This window comes from Spinacia oleracea, chromosome 1, assembly GCF_020520425.1.
Source record: "Spinacia oleracea cultivar Varoflay chromosome 1, BTI_SOV_V1, whole genome shotgun sequence".
Classification (NCBI taxonomy): Eukaryota; Viridiplantae; Streptophyta; class Magnoliopsida; order Caryophyllales; family Amaranthaceae; genus Spinacia; species Spinacia oleracea.
Genome location: NC_079487.1, coordinates 130036408 through 130056950, shown reverse-complemented (window position 1 = coordinate 130056950; position 20543 = coordinate 130036408). Strand labels below are relative to the sequence as shown.

Here is a 20543-nt window from a genome sequence, read left to right as displayed (position 1 = left end):
TGATAAATGAACATGATGAGCCAATTCTACTAGGATTTTCTGGTAAATATAAATGTAAATAAATATTCAGGGTACAATTGAAAATTCATCGACGCATATAAATTTAGTGTATCCAACTATATGATATTATTATGCACAAGGCCTTATATATCAGGTGATTGAGTACGACAGTAGTCTGTGTATAACCAGTATAATCAATAACTGTAGGACAGATATGTTTCTTGCTTCACCATTGATCAACTAAGTAATCATGGATCTTTTTTTTGCAGAGTCGTATGTTGCCACAAAGTTTGGCGAGGAACTATCACGACTGTTCTTTCTCCTGTTAATTTTCCTAAACTTAGCCATGTAATTTTTTTATGCTTAGTCATGAATTCTATATATGTAACCTACATCAAGTAAATAGTCGTGTTTCCTATCATCTACAGAGTACTGTATTCATGCTTTCAACTATTTCTACAAAGTAATTAGGCTTGTGATCATTTGTATAGTGTTCCGGGAGAAGCGCGCACGTTCCAACAACTAGTTAATGATAAAAAACATACATTGAAAAACGTTAATTAATAAAAATAAAAACGGGATTATATTGGCAGGAAATGGGTTGCGCTGGTTTAAAATGGACACTAGTCATTTGGAGTAAGAAGTTCACAAGAAAGGTGAATAGGTGTAACATAAAGGCCATGCGTTCTTTATAACTAAAATCAATATTTATTTATTTTTAATTAAGTGGTTAATTAAAAAAATTAAATATTGAGGCGTGAGTCACACTGGTTGTATACTTGTATATACTTCCTCCGTTTCAAAAAGATCTTTACACTTACTATTTGCACGGACTCCTTTGCAATGTTTGACCGTTAATATATTTAATTATGTATTGCAAAAAATTATAAAAGTTGATATTCATAAAATACATTTTGAGACGAATCTAACAAGATATCTCTTGATACTTTTTTATAGATATAATAGTGAGAATTTATGGTCAAAGTTTTAATTTTTTGACACATTTTTCAAAGCGTAAATAACTTTATGAAACGGAGGTAGTATAAGCTAATACAATAAGATACATATCCGAATTCCACTTCCTTGTTTGTAATTTGTAGGAAAATTTGTCAATTACTGTTTATATGTGTTGTTAGAGAGTTTGTCAATTACCACTCAGTTAGTTTACTGCTGTCAATTGTTATTTTAGTCCATATTTTGACCAATTAATTCAATAATGTCATTTTTTTTGAGGGAAATTCAATAATGTCATCTTAGTTAACCCTTAACTTATAATTTACTCATTTTAATTAGTTAATAAAAATTAAAATCTGCCAAAATTAAATCCCAAACATTACTGAAAGTACTCAAAATGTAAAAAAAAAAAAAAAAAAAATTCCCAAAAATAATTGGGATTTAATTTTGGGATTTTTCAGACTTTTTTTCGGGAATGATTAACTTGGGTTTTTTTTTTCCAAAATAATAATAATAAAAAAAAAATTCTCAACAAAAAGGCAATTTTTATATTTTTTAAAATTTTGGATAATTTGGAGAAATTTTTGGGATTTAACTTTGAGATATTTTTTTTTGGATTTATTTTTATTAATTAAATAAAATGATTATATTATAATTAAGGTTAATTTTATGATGTCATTAGTAAACTAATTTTCCGGAATATGGACTAAGATAGCAATTGAAATCAATTGTTAAAAATGTAAAGAGTACTCCATAACTGACAACTTCTTAACCTATGTAGTAATTGACAAATTTTCATACTCCGTGGATAAATTATAGTCATTCGCACCAAAAGAAGAAAATCATTACTTCCACGCAAGTCCATACTCCATAGTCCATTATGCGGCCCAACCCAGTTGTTTCGTCAAAACAAAATGTGGCCAACCCAAGGTTCACGACACCACGTTATACTTGTTTGGCTCCAATTTGTTAGGGGAGCTTAGCTGAGATTCTTCTGTAGTCAGTTAGTCTAAACTAGTTATATAGGTTGTTAGCAAAGTTAGTTTAGTTTGGTTGTTGTATAAATAAGTTGGATATCAGATTGTAATATTCATTCAAGAATTAATCAAATACAGAAATCTCCTTCTCTCTCTCTTATTATCTCTCTCTCTCCTTCTATCTTTCTTCTCAAGTCTTCTTCCCCATTCTATTTCTGAAACTATCAGCCATTGTTGGTGAGCTTGAGAGCTCCCATATCATTGGTATCAGAGCCGTTCTTTCCTCAGACTATTTTCCGTTCTTGGGAAATTCTGCTTGCACACAACCTGTTCGAGTAAATTCCCAGCCAAGAAGCTTTGAGTTCTTGACGTTTTTCCGATCATATTTGAACCATAATCTTGTTCTAGCACATTGCAAAATGGGGCTTGATGATTTTTACAACAACCTTCAACTAGAAGAACCAATCATTCCACAACTTGAAGTTGCTCAACAGAAAAAGGTAATAAAATCATTCAAAAAGCTTTTGAAGAGTGAATGTTTTGATAGTTGGAATAAAGGATTTTGTGAATGGTGTGATGAACCATTACTTCCAGTACATGAGTGCAGCCATAGTGGTGATAATTGGGATTTTGTTGTGGTATATGATGAAGAAGGTGATTATGTGATTGCATTGGAGTTCAATAATAGGGATGCACCAAAGGTGTTTGATAAAATGTCAAGCAGAACTACCGTTCAAGAAGAAGTAAGTTCTGCAGTAGCCAAGAACAAGGTTTTTGATGCAGAAGAACCATTGAAATATTCAATGGTTAGTACTCAGTATTCTGTGTCAATTCCTTCTCCAGAATTAGTACAAGCTGATACTTGCCTTCCTAATTCTGTCTTACTTCTTCTGTCTGTACTTTTTCTTCTTCTTTCACTTCTTAATCAATCTATTCTATCCTATCTGATCTTCAAATGGAAGATCAATGACAGTGATCTGAGTATCCTGCATCATTGGATATCACAATTAAGGGGGGAAGATAATGGGAAAAGTAGATTAAAGTATAAAACAACTAGAAAGCCTTGCTCATTGCCATACAAAATTGAACAAGTTGTAAATTCTTGAAGGCATCTCCAACAAGAGCAATTATCCCGTAATTAAGTTTTTCCAACAAACAAATGGGTTGATTTCTCTCCCTAATTTCCCCATTTGTGTTAAACTTCCCAATCTCGATCGCCAAAGTCACTTCTGCTAGTGATGTATAACTTTTAGACAGGTAGACTTTCTATAATCTTGCCTTTCGCGACACTGTAATATTAAACAAATTAAAATTAAATCAAGGTAAAATCAAAGCACCACAACTTATCAATAATTTAAAACAATGTACTATTTCCTTTCAGAATTTATAGTCACGTTGATAGAATAATCAAAACTAATGTACTAGCAGCATGAGTATGTGACCATCAAATACTATAAAAGATAATAAAGTTAATCACGTATATAACATACCTCTTAACGTAATAATAACAAAAGTCCGCCAAAATGAAAGTTTGAACTGTTTCAGCTACAAATACTAGTAGTAGAAACAAATTTCCTTTCCCAGCTAACACTAGGTATGCTCCATTAGTCTCATATATCTACATTCCAACAAAGTTAATTAAAATAGTTTATCATTACTTGTATAATAGTTAAGCTCAATAATTATTTTGTGGGTTAATTAAGTAAAGTTATTCGATATTTATATATAGGGAAAAACCTGAATGATCCAGTGAGCACATCCCACGAACCTTGAAATACCCAAGGCGAAAACATAGTGAGCAGTAAATGGTTCAATCATCTGAAATTAAGCAAAATTAAATACTCAAGTATAGTACTCCGTAATTAATACTCTTATACGTGGTAGTAGATCATACAGAGAGTGTTACTAAAAATCAAAAAGTAAGATTGACAATTCTAAAAAATGGACCAATTAGATAGAATGGTATAGAAAATGAGACATAATTATGAGACAAAGACAAATGATTCAAACCGCTTTCATCATTCAATCCTTTCTTTTTTGTCATACATTATTGCCAATAAAAGGGTCGGGTATAGTTTCAATCATCAATCAAATAGTTACACTTTCTAATAAATAGTTATAGGGGGTGTTTGGTTAGGAGAGGTTTGAGGGAAAAAGAGTTTTTTGGGGTGAATTAGAGGTTTGACCTTTAGAAAAAGCTAATTTGGAGTGTTTGGTTAGGAGAGGATTGGAAGAGAGTTTTGGGGTGAAAAAGCTAATTTTGAAAAAGCTCAATATAGGAGCTTTTTGCAATTAGAGGTTTGAGAAAGTTGATGAAAATGACTATTTTGTCCTACTATTGCCTATAATTATAACTACTATCAACCTTGGTACCCTACATATTTGTCTCCTAAAAACATTACTCACAATTTCTTTTTCATTTCACCCTATTTTGCTAGATTCGTTTTTTGTTGTAAATAAATAAATTATATTAGTACTTTGAAGCAATTGAAGTATATTGCAATCATGCTTAAAATTTCATTAGTAATATTTCTCTATTTGAAAAATATATATTATTAAAAACTTTAATTAAGAATAATTTTTTTAAAAAATAAATTTATTTTATTTAGTCAATGTTTATTAGAAAAATATAAAGAGAAAAAAATTAACACAATTACATATTTGTCTAATATTAATAAGAAACAAAGTATTTCAATATCCTTAATGGTCATTTTACATATTAAACAGCTAACCGCTATCAGCTAATTTACCAAATACTTTTACACAAACAGCTAATGCAACCAGCTAGTCAAATTAGCTAATTCAAATAGCTAACCGCTAGCAGCTAGTCAAACCAGCTAACAGCTCCTAACCAAACAGGGCCATAGTTTTATTCTAATAGTTACATTTTGTCTTCTTGTAGTTATGTGTTTTAATGCTGACATCAGCGATCTTATGCATAAACGGTCTTATAAAAGACATATGCACGTCAATATTTTACCACTGAATAAGATTATTAAGAGAGGGCAACAATTAGTTGTATGGTACGTATTTAATAAATGATAGGTTTAGACTTTAGACGTAAGAGAGCAAGTTAATTAAATATAACGTACCTTTGCGTTTTGCATGAATCGAAGTTGAGGCAACATCGAAAGGGCTTCAACGCTCAAGCAAAACGACCAGAGCACACTACCGATAACAAACCAACGTCCTTTCGGGTGCACTAATATTGAAAGGATGCCACAAGGTATTACCTGTACATACCAATTAAACGAACATATATATAGTAACATTATTTGTATGTACGTTATGAGTATAATGTACTACGTAGTACGTATCACGTATGTATAAACAATAGGAAGATGATGGATCGATTATTATTACCACATAGAAGAGGGAAATGGTGTCGAAGTCTTTAATATAAGTGGATTTAAACTTGAAACGTAACATATAAATCACCCACAAAGTAGAAGCTAGAGTTATGGAGTCGAGAAGTGTATGTATGTCACCTTCGATCATAACACTACATACTAGTCTTGCTGCTAAAAATATTGCTGTTAGCTCTTGACTTTTTAGTGACAACCCTATTAAAATTTACAAAACAGCATGTTATATTATTAGTAACAAGCATTATTGTTTAAGAAAAATGTTTAAAAAAGAAAAGAAAAGAGAAAGTAGATTAATTAGACATTGTATCACAAAATTACAAAGTAATAAGTCCGAGTGGGATTAGACATGAGAGTATTTTGTTCGGCTTGGAAAATAATGCAGACACAAATTTTGCTTGAAATTAAAATTAAAAATTGGAAAAATGATATTTGACAAGTAGCCAAACATTGGAGAATCAAATATTTAGGAATTGTGTAACTTAAAAGCTGGTGTGGCATGACAAACTATAAGATGAATTAGCCAATCATTGGAGATATCCCCAATTTTGTATTCCAAAAATTATAAAAAGTTGATATTTTGAAAATACATATCGAGATAAATCTAACAACATCAAATGGTAAAGTTTTGATTTATAAATAGTGGGAATTTGGGGTTATAGTTTTCATATTTTTGACACTTTAAAATGTACTACCTCGATCTGTTCTTGAAAGTTCTTTACATTTTTCGTTAAATCTATCCCTAAATTTTTTTTACCCTTATACTTTAGTCTACTTTTAAAATACACTATTTATAATTATAACCTTCGTAGCAGAAAACTTTTAGGAATCGAAGTACTAGTTAATTTTTAGTTGTTCCATTTCAGAAGTGGGAACTTATTTTATTCTATTGAGTTAACTTTTAATTGTATGTTGTGCGTACGTAAATGAGAATCCCATGAAATAACACTCCGTACCCCGTATATCCTGTCCTGATCGAGCAAATCTAATTGAGATGATCCCAAATCAGAACAAAAATCAAATTGATTTGTTAATTACAAATCTTTTTATTTGGTTACCAATTACTCCATACAAAACTCTATATAAAAACGTATCTTATTTGTTTAATTAGTCCTCGTTCCTTAATAAAAGAGTACTCCGTATAAATATATGTCAAAATATAGAATATATTAGATGCACTCGAGTGCACCATTCACCCTCTCACATTTTTTCTTATTTTTTTACATGTGAGGAAAAAATAGGACACAAGCCCACAATCAAAAGGTCTTGTACGCATAATGTGTACAATAAATTTATTGTACACCAACATAACTTTTACTCGTTTTCTCTAACTTTTACCCAGTTTTCTCTAACTTTTATATTATTAAAAATAAAAGTTGATAGATAAACTTTTTAAAGGATTAAATGATTAATTTTATACATTATTAGAATTTTGATGAAATATTTTTTATTAAATTGAAAAATATTATCACTAAAAAATAGATAACTTTTACATATATATATAAAGGTAACTTTTAAGCATTTTACGTTAACTTTAATTTCGGTGTAAAATATTTATCGTATACCCCATGTAAATAAGAATTTGTGTATCCCAAATGGACATAAAATACCCTTGGGTGGATACATTCACTAAATAAGCAACTGCGTAGTAGATCATGTAAATTATATTTCAAAATTAATATAATATATAAGTAAATGGATTTAAAAAGTTAAGAAGTATACCAGAACAAGATTGCTTGGTGGTGAGCTTGTAAATCAAGATCAAAATCCCAATAATATGACTTGATTCAGAGGCAACAAAAAGCATGTCTCGATCTTTCACAAGTGTTTTTAATGCCACCAAACTACACAAAGTTGCTATGCCTCCCAGTATTAATTTCACTATTAAATATTGCCTTTGAATCCATTGGATTAACACTTTCAATGGGGATGATGAAACTCTTTTTTTCCCCATTGAATAAAAATTAAACAACAAAATTTGTGAGGCAATTTTTTTTAAAATGATGGATTAATTGGGTTTGGCTTTTCACTATTTATAAAAATACAAAATAATAATAAAGAATTATTGGGGGTTAGAAAAAGGGAGGAGAATTGAAGGGACTATGAGATTATGGAAATAAAAATAATGAATGAGATATGATTTATTTCTTTATTAGTGTGATTAGGTGATCATATGATTGTACTTATCAAGTGGACAATAAGGTGGAATATCAGTAGTAGTACAATATGTATGAGTTTGTTCCTTTCCCCAAAGTCTAAGGATGTACATATGATGGAAATTCTCCCAAATTATCCATGTATCTAAATAAAAAAAGGCCAATTGCACCCCTTATTTCAAAAAAAAAAAACAAAGAAAGACCAATTGTGCACGCTTACTTTAAAAAAATTACAAATTGTCTTACTTTGTTGGAATTTAACAGTTGCTGCTATTACCCTCATTATTTATAGTTGTGATTGAAGTCATTCAAATTCTTGCAAACATGTTATAAGCATATAAAGAAATAAACAACTAACAACTATCTTTTTTAAATGTAAGTGTTTGAACAAAATAGCATGCAAATTTAATCGACGTTAAAAAAAAATATTGTCTACAAAAGCGTTATTCTCATGAGTTTAGTTTTATGTAAGAGTAAGAGCAACACCAGCGGTTGGTTCAGAGGATTTGCTTGTAATATTAAAAAATTGGAGCAACAAGCTAAACCATTGCAACACAATTTATGTTGTAGCTCCAAACAAGCGAAGTAGTTCCACAAAGCCACATGATTATGCTGCCATTTGTTGTATTAGGTGGGCTCTACCTGGTCCATCCTACATTTGCTGTTTTGTAGTGTTTTTTTTAACATATTTTCAACATGTCAGACCCATATAAATAAAAATGAGTTATAGCTTACCATGTGAAGACTTGTAGCTTAAAATAGGTGTAGCTTGAAAAGTTGAGAGTGGTAGTTTGCCACTGCTGATGCTCTAATGTTGGGAAAATATATATCCAGCTATCTACACATGAATACTTTGTCACTTAGGTTTCGATTTATTTGACTTATTTTGACTGAACTATATTAACTTATCTGAACTTATTTTATCTGATAAAAATTTAGCTGAATTTATCTGGAATTAACTGAATTTATCTGAACTTATTTTTTCTGAAACAAGTCAAAACAAGTCGAACAGAACAAAGCCTTAATTAATTCACTAATATTTTCCCCAAAGAACACATCTATACTACTACGTAGTATTTTAAAACAGAATGTTTTAGATACTATGATGTCACGTGTTACTATTTAATTTAATTTATATTATTTTATTATAAAACCATCATTTATATTCATCTTTTCCACTTCTCTACCTTAATCAAATGTTATTTTCTCTTAAAATTCATTTTAGTCAAATGACATTCTAATTTCAATTACACTCCGAATGAAATGAATTGTATTTTTAATTGCTCCAATGTTTTATTATTATCCACTATATTAAATAGCTAATATAACTGAATTTTTAAATTAAATAATCCGTGTATCGCACGGGATAAAAACTACTCCGTAGTTCTACTGATTTAAGCTAATATTGTTTATTAATCTGGGCCGCCAAATTTTTGAAGGTAAGAATATTAATTTGGGCCGCCAAACGTCTGGCCCGGCATGGCTTCCCACTTAACAAGCGGGTTTGGTGTTTACGGGCCCTATTTAATGAGAGCATATTTTTCATTTCATAAATATTTACTCTCTCGCGTCTAGTCTTGCTTCTGCTTCAGCGTCCTAGTTTCTGGGTTTCTGCAACTCTGAATTCATGGAGGTAGGAGCAGCAGTATCTTCTTCTTCAACTTCTAGGGTTTTAACTAACCATCACCTATTTTCTCTCTCTTCCAACAAAACTCCATTGAAAACCAACCTTTTTGCTTCAAAGGGTTTTTCCTTTGCATCTCTTCAATCCTCTCTTCCTGTTAGAAAACCCTTTTCTTGCTCAGCCGCTATCAGCACAAGCAACGCCACCATTTCCACCCCAAAGGTATTATATTTTCTTATGTTAATTATTTTTTAATTCTAATTGCTAATTTTACTCAAATGGGTGTTTTAGTTTATGGGTTATTCTTGTAATTTGGTGACATTCAGGTTTTTGAATTAATTTGGGTTTAATTTTGCTGAATTTTGTTTTATCTATTTTTTGTGTGTGTGAAGAATGCTTGTATTTTAATGGCAGGTGAAGGGTTCAAATGAGGGAGATTGTAGTGTATTTGAGCTTTCAAGTTTGACAGCTTTGTCTCCCTTGGATGGCCGATACTGGAATAAAGTAAAGGAATTGGCTCCTTTTATGAGTGAATATGGTTTAATTCGATACCGAGTTCTTGTCGAGGTTAGTTTGCATAATTTTGTTGTCATTCCTACTGTTTTTGCAAAGCATTTATGCAGTTTGGTTTATTGGCGTTTGTAATTGTGCTCTGAAAATTTAGCCTGATATTAGTTTTGTTTTATAAGATGATAGTATTGCACACAACTTAAAAGCGTATTGTACCGAAAATCCTATCAAACTAGTATAATATGGGGTAAATAGATCAAACTAGTATAATGTGGGGAAAATAGTTCTAATTGGTTTTTGTATATGGAGGTGGACATAATCAATCGATTTATATATAAAGTAGGTAATTTCTGGTAGTATCATGAGACGAGAAATACTGCTTGTCTGAAATTGCTCAGGCAAGCTGAATGTTTATTGACCTGTTTGTGATGGTATTGCTTGCCTGTATTCTTATTGCCATTTCTTTCTTGTGTTTCTGTTACATCAGATTTATAGTTCACATTCTTATTGCAGATTAAATGGTTATTGATGCTGTCCCAAATTCCTGAAGTGCCTGAAGTGCCGAGCTTTAGTGATGAAACACAGCAGTATATGCAAGGTTTGATTGATGATTTTGGCATGGCTGATGCTTTGGAAGTGAAAAATATTGAGAAAGTGACCAACCATGATGTGAAGGCAATTGAGTATTTCCTGAAGCAGAAATGTCAGTCCCATCCAGAGATCTCTAAGGTTCTGGTTCAATTTATCGTTGGTAGTAGATGATAGGAAATTTTAAATAATACCAAGAACGCAACAAATTTCTTTTGGAGGAATTATTCTATATATACTTATTTCCCCTGTTCCATCCTTGGTTCTTTTTGGCAGGTTTTGGAGTTTTTCCATTTTTCTTGCACATCTGAAGATATCAACAATCTTGCTCATGGATTAATGCTCAAAGAAGCATTGAACAAAGTTTTATTTCCTGTCATGGATGAAGTTATAGGAGCAATGTGTAACATGGCCAAGGAATATGCGCATATTCCTATGCTTTCCCGCACTCATGGACAGGTAAGTTTACATGATAAAACATTAGAACTTTCAATTATGTTCAATGACTGTTGCCAAAGGGGTGTGGGGAATTGAGTAACACATTCCAGAGCTAAGTTTCCTGTCGCACCTAGAAAATACTTGTATATGGTAGATGGAGGAAATGACGGTGAATTCACACGACATGTTCACTCCTCAGGTGACCAATCTATAATACTACTGATTGGGATTTTGATGATCCACAATGACAAGCACTTTCAACCTTGTGGGGACACAAATAATATTTCCCTCCTATAGTTCTTACTTGCTGTTGTCGTTCCGTTATCGCTTTTGGGTCAATTGGAAACAATCTCTCTGCAATTGCAGGGGTAAGGTTGCGTACACCCGACCCCCCCTTACCCCGCTTCTTGCGGGAGCCTATTTGAGGCAATGGGGTAATGATAATGATAATGATAATGATGATAATGATGATAGTTCTTACTTGCAAGTAATCTTAGGCTTTTAGCTGTTGAAGTTGGAAAATTTAGTAATTTAATCCCATCTTAATATCCTATATAATTCTTGCAAGTACTTTTAGCCTTTTAGGCATTTAGCTGTTGCCTCTTTACTAAATTAGGTTCCAATTAGAACTAGCTTTTGGGTCATTTTTCTAGTATCAACCATGATCTATGTGTTTGACTGGTAGCAGTAGCTTCTTAATGTAAATATTCTTAGCATATTATCTCTTGCATTATCATTATTCTATAGCATGTTTAACTTCTTTGATACGCTTCTCGTGATATCCTTTGTCTAACCTCTAAAGAAGAGTGTGATTGGTAAACAACATTGTTTGTTGTGATTTGTGGAACTAGAATTGTCACCCCAATTGTAGTAGAACTTGGTTCCAGCAGTGAGCATAAGAAAGTTTTAAATGTTCTGTTTTGTTTATCGTAGAGTCGCTCATTTCCCTTTCCGTGCTTATATTTTGTAGCCAGCTTCACCCACCACCTTGGGAAAAGAGATGGCAATATTTGCGGTCAGACTAAGCAGAGAGAGGCAGAGACTTTCTCAGATCGAGTTATTGGGGAAATTTGGTGGTGCTGTTGGAAACTACAATGCTCATGTTGTTGCATATCCTGAGATCAATTGGCCAACGATTGCAGAAGAATTTGTGCAATCTTTAGGATTAACTTTCAATCCTTATGTGACTCAAGTATGTTGATGATGTTTTAGTTGGAGTTTAAATTGACAACTTTGTTATCTTTTTGTTTCATGTTTCTTCTTGTAGGCTAAATGTTAATTCCTTTGCTTGTTTGTTGATTTTGTTATCTTCATTTTCACATACAACTAATGCTGTTCTATGTTTTGTAGTTCTATGTTTTGTAAATATACTCAGGTTGGTTCTAAGATCAGATTTTTCTTTTTTCCTATACATTTAGTTAGGTAAGCGTGACCCCGAATATCTTGCAGGTTTTGACCTGAAACCATAAAACCGCCCCCAAAAGAAAATGATTTTACAAAAAAAAGGAAAAGCCCAGGTTCCCAGATCCTCCACTTCCCTCTCACATGAGGTGGAGCTTGAGACCGTGCTACCTATTGTGTCAACTGGTTTTTGTTGAAATTAAGATGTTGGGTGATCTTTCATTGGTATATAAAAGTGCAATGTTCATGTGTCCTTAACGAGCTTAAGCATTCAATATGTTTGAGAAGTTTGGTCCCATTGTCCCTGTATAATGAAATTGTGATAAGAGTTCGTTTGACAAAATTTAGCAAAATTTCACATGATAAATTTCCTATTACTATAAGTGCAATGTAAATGTGGAGAATTACTGAGATATTTGTTTTACTGACATTATTATCTCTAGAAACACTTTGTGGGAGAGGTGAGGTGAAGTGGAAGATATGGTGATATTCACGTTGTTAGGAAGCTTATGTCAAGGATTATGCACATAGGTTATTCGGTTTTAGTCCTCGCTGGCTCTCCCTTCCTCCATATTCCTAATTTAATTATGTGAGTATACAGATAAAGCAATTTCTTTTTAATTTCTTTTTTGTTGGGGGGAGGAGGGGAGGAGTTGATGGTGGACGTGTGAGTTACGTTTTTCCTCCATGTGAATTGCCCAAGAAAAGGGAGAGGAGTTGAATTTGTTCCAAGTCCCTATAACTGACATGTAAGATTGTAATTACACATTGCCCTCTTGGTGTTCTGTCATACGATTTCACTACAACATTGTGTCCTCTCTGTTGCATTTTGCACCCTGCAATGCTTTATGCTCTATTTGTCATAGATGATGCTAATAGGTTAATACTTCTTTTTACACGATGTCCTTGGAGACTAGATTTTTTATGGAAGATGCTTTTGGTTGTATGATGTTTATCGGGTTTATTGTCTACTTGTACAATTCCTCTCTCCTGGGGTCCTATAACAATTGCTAATATGTTTGTGCAATGTTTTGCAGATTGAACCTCATGACTATATGGCTAGTCTATTCCACGCAATTATCCAGTTCAACAATATTTTAACGGATTTTGACAGGGACGTATGGGGCTATATTTCATTGGGTTATTTTAAGCAGGTGAATTTTTTGTAGGAACTTTTCTAAATAACAAAATGAGCATTAACTCCTTTGTAACAAATAATTTAATGTTCGACATTTGCAGTTGACTAAGGCTGGTGAAATCGGATCATCTACAATGCCTCACAAAGTGAACCCTATTGATTTTGAAAATAGTGAAGGGAACCTTGGCAAGGCTAATTCTGGTCTATCTTTTCTAAGCATGAAATTGCCTATTTCACGGTGGCAGGTAATGTCCTTCAATTTCTTGATTAAGATTCGACCACGGACCTTCCTTCCTGACCAAGTAGTTATGTGTTTGGTTCATCAGTCTTGGTAAATTATCATAATGTTATGTAGTCTTGATTAATTCATGTTATTATAAATCTCTCGCAGTTTCAGTGGCTTGACTTTCATCCATGTCCTGCTTCTTATGATTAATGTTTTCCCAGAGCTTACTGAGTCCTCTTAAGCGGTTGAATAATCATTTTTTGTTGACATTGAAAGCCTGAGTAATCTTAAGACTTCTGTCAAAAAAAAATCTTAAGACTTCTGGGTTGATTTCTGCAGAACTGCAGAGTCTTTTGTGCAATGACTTTATTTACAACTTCACCCTTCTTCTGAAAACTTACAATATCCAAAATGCTGAAAACTTGCAACTTTTTCCAACTTTTGTCAGAATTGTCACGCTATGATTGTAACTTCTTTTCCTCTTGCTTTCTTGTTTTGCTATTTCTTCTAATTGATATAGTAGCCACTAGCTAGTACTGTATTGGCTTTTTAAGTATTTATCAAGTTATATGTACTTTATGGATGGCCGTTTTCAGGCCTTTTCTTGAAAGGGTTCTCCTGAGACGGTCAATCTAATACCATTCTTCCTGAAAATGGGTCATTTGGCTAAAATATGTACTTTCCTGTCTAATACTTATCTGGAAGGTGTGTTGAAGGGTAGGTGACTTCATAAGATATGGTGTCATGTACAAAATTTGAATCTGAATTAAGTTGGTGCCTGCAAAGCAGGAAACTTACATCTACTTTCTAAATTTGTTACTTCTATTTTGTGAAATTTTCTGTAACTCAAAGTTTACAATTGCAGCGTGACTTGACTGATTCAACAGTTTTGAGGACAATGGGCGAAGGATTAGGACATTCCCTACTAGCGTACAGAAGTACCCTGCAGGGTATTGGAAAGCTCCAGGTCAGTAAAACATGCATTATTTTCCTTGTGACTGGTCCCTTTGCAACAAGCTTGTAATTGTTTGGTGCTACAGATTTACTATCACGTATCACTTGTGTTTTTCTGATTGTGTTTGCTCTTTTTAGTTCTTGATTTTCCCTTATTTATCAGTGAACTTAAGTGGCCTTTTACTTTTCCTGCTACCTCGCGTGCTAATAACAATATTAATTTTGAAATATTATGCTGCTGATAATCCGATATAGTAACTTTGATATATTCCTTACAACTATAACCTTTGTTGTTATTCAAGTCACATGTTTATGTTAAATCTTGAGTCTCAACAGAGTCAACCCGACTTTATTACCAAAGTTGACTGGGGGAGTGAGGCTTTGGTTATAAGTCTGATAATTGCTTATACTAGACTATCCCATCCGTCCTCATCCTATCATGGAAGTTTGTTTTGTACCTTTTGCATGCTCTTTTTTCTTTTCTATTTTTTCTCTTACGTATAATGCAAACACCTGATTGGTGCATAGGTTATGGTCAAATGTTGAATAAACTAAGGTACTCTGGTTAATTGGTGATTGAATAGAGGCCATCAAATAACACGGTGTACTTTTATATCATCATACTCACTGTTTTCTTATTGTAATACTGCATTTTACCATTTGATTGAGGTGTCTCCTGCACAAAGTAAGGTGTTTACTGCACATAGTGCATGCCCTTTTTTGGTAATTGGCATTGGTAACTCTAGTATATATAAGTAGGGGTGTCAATTCTCAATCCGACCCAGTGAACCCGATGGGTTTGTCCGACCGTTTAAAATCCGAACCGTTTAGAACCCGCGAGTTAAAATCCGAAATCCGATCCGATCCGATTATATTCAACCCAAATCCGACCCAACCCGTTAGTATTGATCCGATTAAGATCCGAATCCGTTAACAGACCGATCCGTGACAATCCGGATCCATTTAATCCGATCCGAAGCGATCCGAAACCCGTTTATGATCCGATCCGTTTAAATCCGAATCCGTTCCAACCCGAGGAATATCCGTTTAATCCGATCCGTTTTTAATCTGTGACCCGTTTAATCCGACCCGTTTCAACCCATGACCCGTTTAATCCGATCCGTTTTTAATCCGTGACCTGTTTAATCCGAACTAATTCCAACTCATCGATATAATAATATATTCAATAACTTATATTACTAATCTTAAATTCTTATTACTTTTAAAAGTTAGTTATTATTTTCGTCCCCTAATTAAGTCATCGATATGAATATATAATTTGGAACCGAATTGACCCAAATTCCAACCCGCTACCAAATAACCCGATCCGATAATTACCCGAACCAATATAAAACTGAATCCAATGTAACCAGGCTAAATTAGTTTCAATCCAACCCGTTTTAGTCTATTACCGATTAATCCGATCCGATATGAATCCGATCCGAAATGAATCCGATCCGATATGAATCCGACCCGAAATGAATCCGATCCGATATGAATCCGACCGACATGAACCCGAACCCGTTATAGTCCGACTAAACCCGTTAACAATCCGTCGTATTCCAATCCGATCCGATCCGACCCAAACCGACTACAATCCGACCCGTTTACAACCCGATCCGATATGAATCCGTGAATAAAAAATTCGACCCGATCCGGTCCGTTAAGTTTTCAATCCGATCCGATCCGACCCGTTAGCCAAATTAATCCGTTCCAATCCGATCCGTTTCAACCCGAATCCGATGAGTCCGACCCAAACCCGATCCGTTGATCCGATTTGACACCCCTATATATAAGTATTTCATATGTTTAAAAGCAGGATATGCTATCCTGAAGAAGTAAACGTATCTGCCTATTGCCAGTAATACTTTTTAGTCAGTTACTTCATCTGACTCTGATTTTGTGTGAACATACAGGTGAACCAAACCAGGTTGGATGAAGACTTGAACCATTCGTGGGAAGTACTTGCAGAACCTATACAAACGGTATGTACCTGTATCGAATGCATTTACTCCAAATAATAAAAACTACCATTAGACTTGTTAACAAAAAAACAATTTATTTACTCTTTTTGGAGGGATGAGTTGGTATTGGTTAATATCCTATAGTTCCTGTTTTGGTAGACTATTCTCACATATGAAAAAGACAAAATATGCTGAAATTATACACTGATGGAGTTGAGCCACTGTTGAGGATATTGGTTAGTTTTTCTTTGGCATTTATTTGATTTCCCTGACACTTAGTTAAGGCTATACTCCAAAGAATGTAGGGTATAGTTTATTACTTTACATGTGCTTGGTGATGTGCACGACTGTAATTGTCTCAATCAGTAAACTGTCAAGGAAATTCAATATTTTCTAGAAGGATTGTTAAGCTGACAAAATTTACAAATTTGTACGGAGTAACTTGTAAGACATGTATGCTGATTCCTTTATTTACAAGTCCATTTAGTCTCTCTTCGGAAGAAGATGTTTAAGATCACCACACTGTTTGCAAGTTAGAAGACTAAATTCGACAAAATTGACCGTGAATTTAGCTAAAGATCTTCAAATGAGTGTGAAAATCGGTTAAATTTCCACCACAGGCAATAAAACTTGATTGTATTGTTACTCTGTTTTGATAAACCACATTCCCTTTCATCTCATGTAGAAAGTCTTCGATCAGTAATGTTACCTCAATTTGCTTTTGTACTACTTCTACCCACGCGGTGTTATACTTTATTCTGTTTTTGGAAGCACTGGTTACCAATCTTACCCCACAATGTTTACACCTTTTCACTTTCTCTTACTTTGTCCACATTTGTTTTTACACTCACTCGCCTTTTTACTTCGTCTCTCTTACCTTTTTATCCACTATTTCTTACACTCACCGTTAATATTTTTTTCAAATTTCCATTGTTTTGCGAAAGTACAACAAGTAACATATGAAAACATAGGTAGTAGACTTGATGCTTTACAATTTTTAAGTTATGTCGAAATTATTTGTCTGACCATTTATCCATGTACTACACAGGTCATGCGAAGATATGGTGTCCCTGAGCCGTACGAAAAGTTAAAGGAGTTTACAAGAGGAAAAGCAGTCACTCAAGAAAGCATGCAAGAGTTTGTTCAAGGACTGGAATTGCCTCAGGAGGCAAAGGCTATTCTCTTAAAGCTGACACCACACACATACATCGGAGCAGCAACCGAGCTTGCCAAAACCGTTGATGCGGCCGTGAATATGGTGAATGGATTCCGCGATTCTTAGAATCTTCCCATTGGAAGACATTCCAGTTTTGCTATTCAACAACAATTATCCAGGTGAATTTAAACTAACTACATGTTCAAGTTATCAGGACATTTTTTCTTGTTTAGCTACAATTGCTACTATTCAGAAATCTGAATAAATTCCTATTTAACAGGAACATTGTGGTTTCCTGTGTTGTATAATTTTGTATCAACAAATATCAACTTCCAATCGAAGTATTCTTCTGAAAGTTTTTACTGCTGTTTTATGTCATTGTTCGTCTTTTCTTTTTAATGGTTCTTCATCATGTCCAGATTCAGCGATGAAAGTAAGCTTTCAGTGTAAGAATAAGGGACATAAGCAGGCATAGAGTTTAGAAGTCTTAATTATTTACTACATTATCTTACAAAGAATATAATGTTATTCTTACATAATAATAGTCAGCTGAAAATGGCCTCAATAATATTCCAGATACACGCAGTTTAATTTCATACGAAAAGAGAGAGGGTAGCTAGCTGATTTAGTTATCGGACACATCGGATAACATGAAGGAAGACATGTTCATCACACGGGATCCATAGTCGTGGCGGTGTGGTGGAGTCGTCATGCTGGTCTCTAGCCTGGTCTAGCAGAGCTCGAAAAAGCGGGTGTTTAAGCAACGTGATTTTGATGACGTACCTCTTCTGATGTTGGCCAACGTATACTACCGTATGACCCTTTGGCACATCTTTAGGGATGAACTTTTCTGCTTCTTGCTGTAAACTCAACGATGGCCAGAAACACCATTGACAGCAAGACTCACATTCATATTCTGATGATGAATGTATTGCCTTGCTTCCCATTTTCCTACACTTGTTTATGGATGCTTGGAAGAACTTACTACCCTTCGCCATAATAATTATATGCTTAATTAACAAGTTAAATTATGCTTAGAAAATAAAAGAATTTTATTTTCTTTTTTTTATTCTTGGTTTGTTTTTGGGAATGTGTGATATGAGAGGACTGTGTGAGAAAGGGGGGTATATATAATGTGTACCCTTGAAAGATGCCAGCTTCGGAGCATTTAATGTCTCCCAAACAGGACCCAAATAATGCTGTCTTCTGAAATAAGAGCTTTTTTTAATCACAAGTCATAGAAATATTTTTTGATTAATCTCTCACTCTAATGTCTTAATGCATGCGGATGTCAATTAACGTAGTTTAAAATATTTATTTTATATCCATATACCTTCTGACATTATCGTGCTTGTATACATGCCCAAACACGTAAACATACATGAAATAGGTTATGAGACTGTTTAAAATTAAACACTTGATCTTATAGTTTGATATCCATAACCTGAGATCGAATCTCGCCTCCAAAAGCCGTAGCCTTTATGTTTAGTGATGGAACAACCTTAACGGTGAGGATTGGATGTTTCTTCACTAGATCTCTTTGGAGTAGGTATAGTTATGATTACTAAACTGCGAAAGAAAGAAAAGGAAAAACAGTCCCCAGTTCCACGTACAAAAAAATATAGAAATGGTACAATGTACTTACCAATATTTACATCTGTTTATACGAACTAGTGGACTAGTGGAGTACTCCGTACTAAGTTCCTTTGTAGTTCGTACCCCAAATAATAATAAAATGTCTATCTACTTTTATTTAATAGTACTTGTACGTAATTTCATACTACATTCATTTCACAATATATGTATTATTTCTCATTTTAACATTATTCATCAATTAATTTTGACAATATTCCTTTCACCGTTGTGTACGTAAGAAAAAACATAGTCATATAAGATCTTGTTAAATTCGTATCAATGCGAGGATTCCAAACATCATCTTTATATAATTTGTACTCATATGCATTTAAAGACATTAATGTCAAAAAAATGTGTTGACGTGCAAAAAGAAATGTTGCATATTAGAACGTACGGGGGTAGTACTAAGTTACTAACTACGTTACTAGTATTTAGTTTTGGTTAAAGTCTTGGGCATAATACGTACATGGTGGTTGTCCTTGGGAGCTCATCGGAGAAGATAAAGGTTCGATCCTAAGCTCCAAATGGCAACTATAGTCATTTGTATTCATAAGCAACATAAAGATATACTCTCTCCGTCCCTTAATACTCGCACCGCTTTCTTTTTCGGGCCGTTCCTTAATACTTGCACCGCTTCTATAAATGAAAAAGTTTACCAATATTATATTATTTCTCACACTTACCTACTACCCCACCTACACCCCTACTTCCTACAAAAAAATCATTTAAAAATTCACACTCCCATCACTACTCTCTACCCCTTACACATTTCCCACTAACTATATTAAAAAAAATACTCCGCTATCAACTAACACCCATTAAATTAATACAGTCAATTCAAATGTCTTAAACTCCGCACCGGTCAAACTGGTGCGAGTATTAAGGGACGGAGGGAGTACTGCATCCGTTCAACCATTAACGTATTTAATTTCGTATGAAAAAATATTAGAAAAAATTGAGATTACGAAAGTATATACTGATATAAATTTAAAAAAAATTACACATGATAATGTTATGTACTTCAATTCGTATATATTAATAAGAATATACGGTTATATTTTTTGTACTCCCTCCGTCCCGGAATGCTGGACTCGGTTTGACCGGCATAGAGTTTAAGGTACTTGAATTGACTTATTTAATTTAATAGGTAGTAGTTAATAGTGGGTATTATTTTAATGTAGTTAGTGGGAAATGTGTTAAGAGGTGGGGTTGGGGAGAGTAGGGGTTGAATTTTTAATTATTTTAGGGAGTAGGTGGGTTAATAGGGGTGGAGTGAGAAATAATATAATATTGTTAGAATATTTCCATTTTTAGAAACAGGTCAAGTATTAAGGGACGGCCCGATAAGGAAAACAGGTCAAGTATTCCGGGACGGAGGGAGTATTAGGTAATAGCTACTATAAACTTATATTGCAAAATGTAAAGAACTTGGATCTGTAATGATGTGAGTTAAGGCG

At 33.7% G+C, this 20543-nt stretch overlaps 3 protein-coding genes across 3 annotated transcripts; 1 reads left to right on the top strand and 2 right to left on the bottom strand.

Annotated features, from left to right (window-relative positions):
• Positions 1–3080: 3080 nt before the first annotated feature.
• Positions 3081–8864, bottom strand: LOC110803295 (uncharacterized). The gene is made up of 6 exons (XM_022008800.2): positions 7019–8864; positions 5295–5494; positions 5024–5164; positions 3669–3749; positions 3422–3549; positions 3081–3220 (listed from the first exon to the last, which is right to left on the bottom strand). The coding sequence occupies exons 1-6, from the start codon at positions 7248–7250 to the stop codon at positions 3181–3183; spliced, it is 822 nt and encodes a 273-aa protein (XP_021864492.1). The 5' UTR covers positions 7251–8864; the 3' UTR covers positions 3081–3180.
• Positions 8865–8996: 132 nt separating this feature from the next.
• Positions 8997–17829, top strand: LOC110803287 (uncharacterized). Its single transcript, XM_022008791.2, has 10 exons — positions 8997–9298; positions 9491–9643; positions 10100–10315; positions 10451–10633; positions 11583–11804; positions 13051–13167; positions 13253–13396; positions 14243–14344; positions 16248–16316; positions 17344–17829. The coding sequence occupies exons 1-10, from the start codon at positions 9080–9082 to the stop codon at positions 17575–17577; spliced, it is 1659 nt and encodes a 552-aa protein (XP_021864483.1). The 5' UTR covers positions 8997–9079; the 3' UTR covers positions 17578–17829.
• A 98-nt stretch (positions 17830–17927) lies between these two features.
• On the bottom strand, positions 17928–18528 carry LOC110803303 (indole-3-acetic acid-induced protein ARG7-like). The gene has a single exon (XM_022008809.2). It carries the CDS (start codon positions 18447–18449, stop codon positions 18081–18083), a length of 369 nt encoding a protein of 122 aa, XP_021864501.1. The 5' UTR covers positions 18450–18528; the 3' UTR covers positions 17928–18080.
• Positions 18529–20543: the final 2015 nt, after the last annotated feature.

Coding starts and splice junctions, on each gene's coding strand:
- LOC110803303 (XM_022008809.2), bottom strand. CDS start 18,449: ATGGCGAAGGGTAGTAAGTTCTTCCAAGCATCCATAAACAAGTGTAGG.
- LOC110803287 (XM_022008791.2), top strand. CDS start 9,080: ATGGAGGTAGGAGCAGCAGTATCTTCTTCTTCAACTTCTAGGGTTTTA. Junction 9,299..9,490: donor CCACCATTTCCACCCCAAAG/GTATTATATTTT, acceptor TTTTAATGGCAG/GTGAAGGGTTCAAATGAGGG. Junction 14,345..16,247: donor AGGGTATTGGAAAGCTCCAG/GTCAGTAAAACA, acceptor GTGAACATACAG/GTGAACCAAACCAGGTTGGA.
- LOC110803295 (XM_022008800.2), bottom strand. CDS start 7,250: ATGGGGAAAAAAAGAGTTTCATCATCCCCATTGAAAGTGTTAATCCAA. Junction 5,495..7,018: donor CACCAAGCAATCTTGTTCTG/GTATACTTCTTA, acceptor AAATTTTAATAG/GGTTGTCACTAAAAAGTCAA. Junction 3,550..3,668: donor GTGCTCACTGGATCATTCAG/GTTTTTCCCTAT, acceptor GTTGGAATGTAG/ATATATGAGACTAATGGAGC.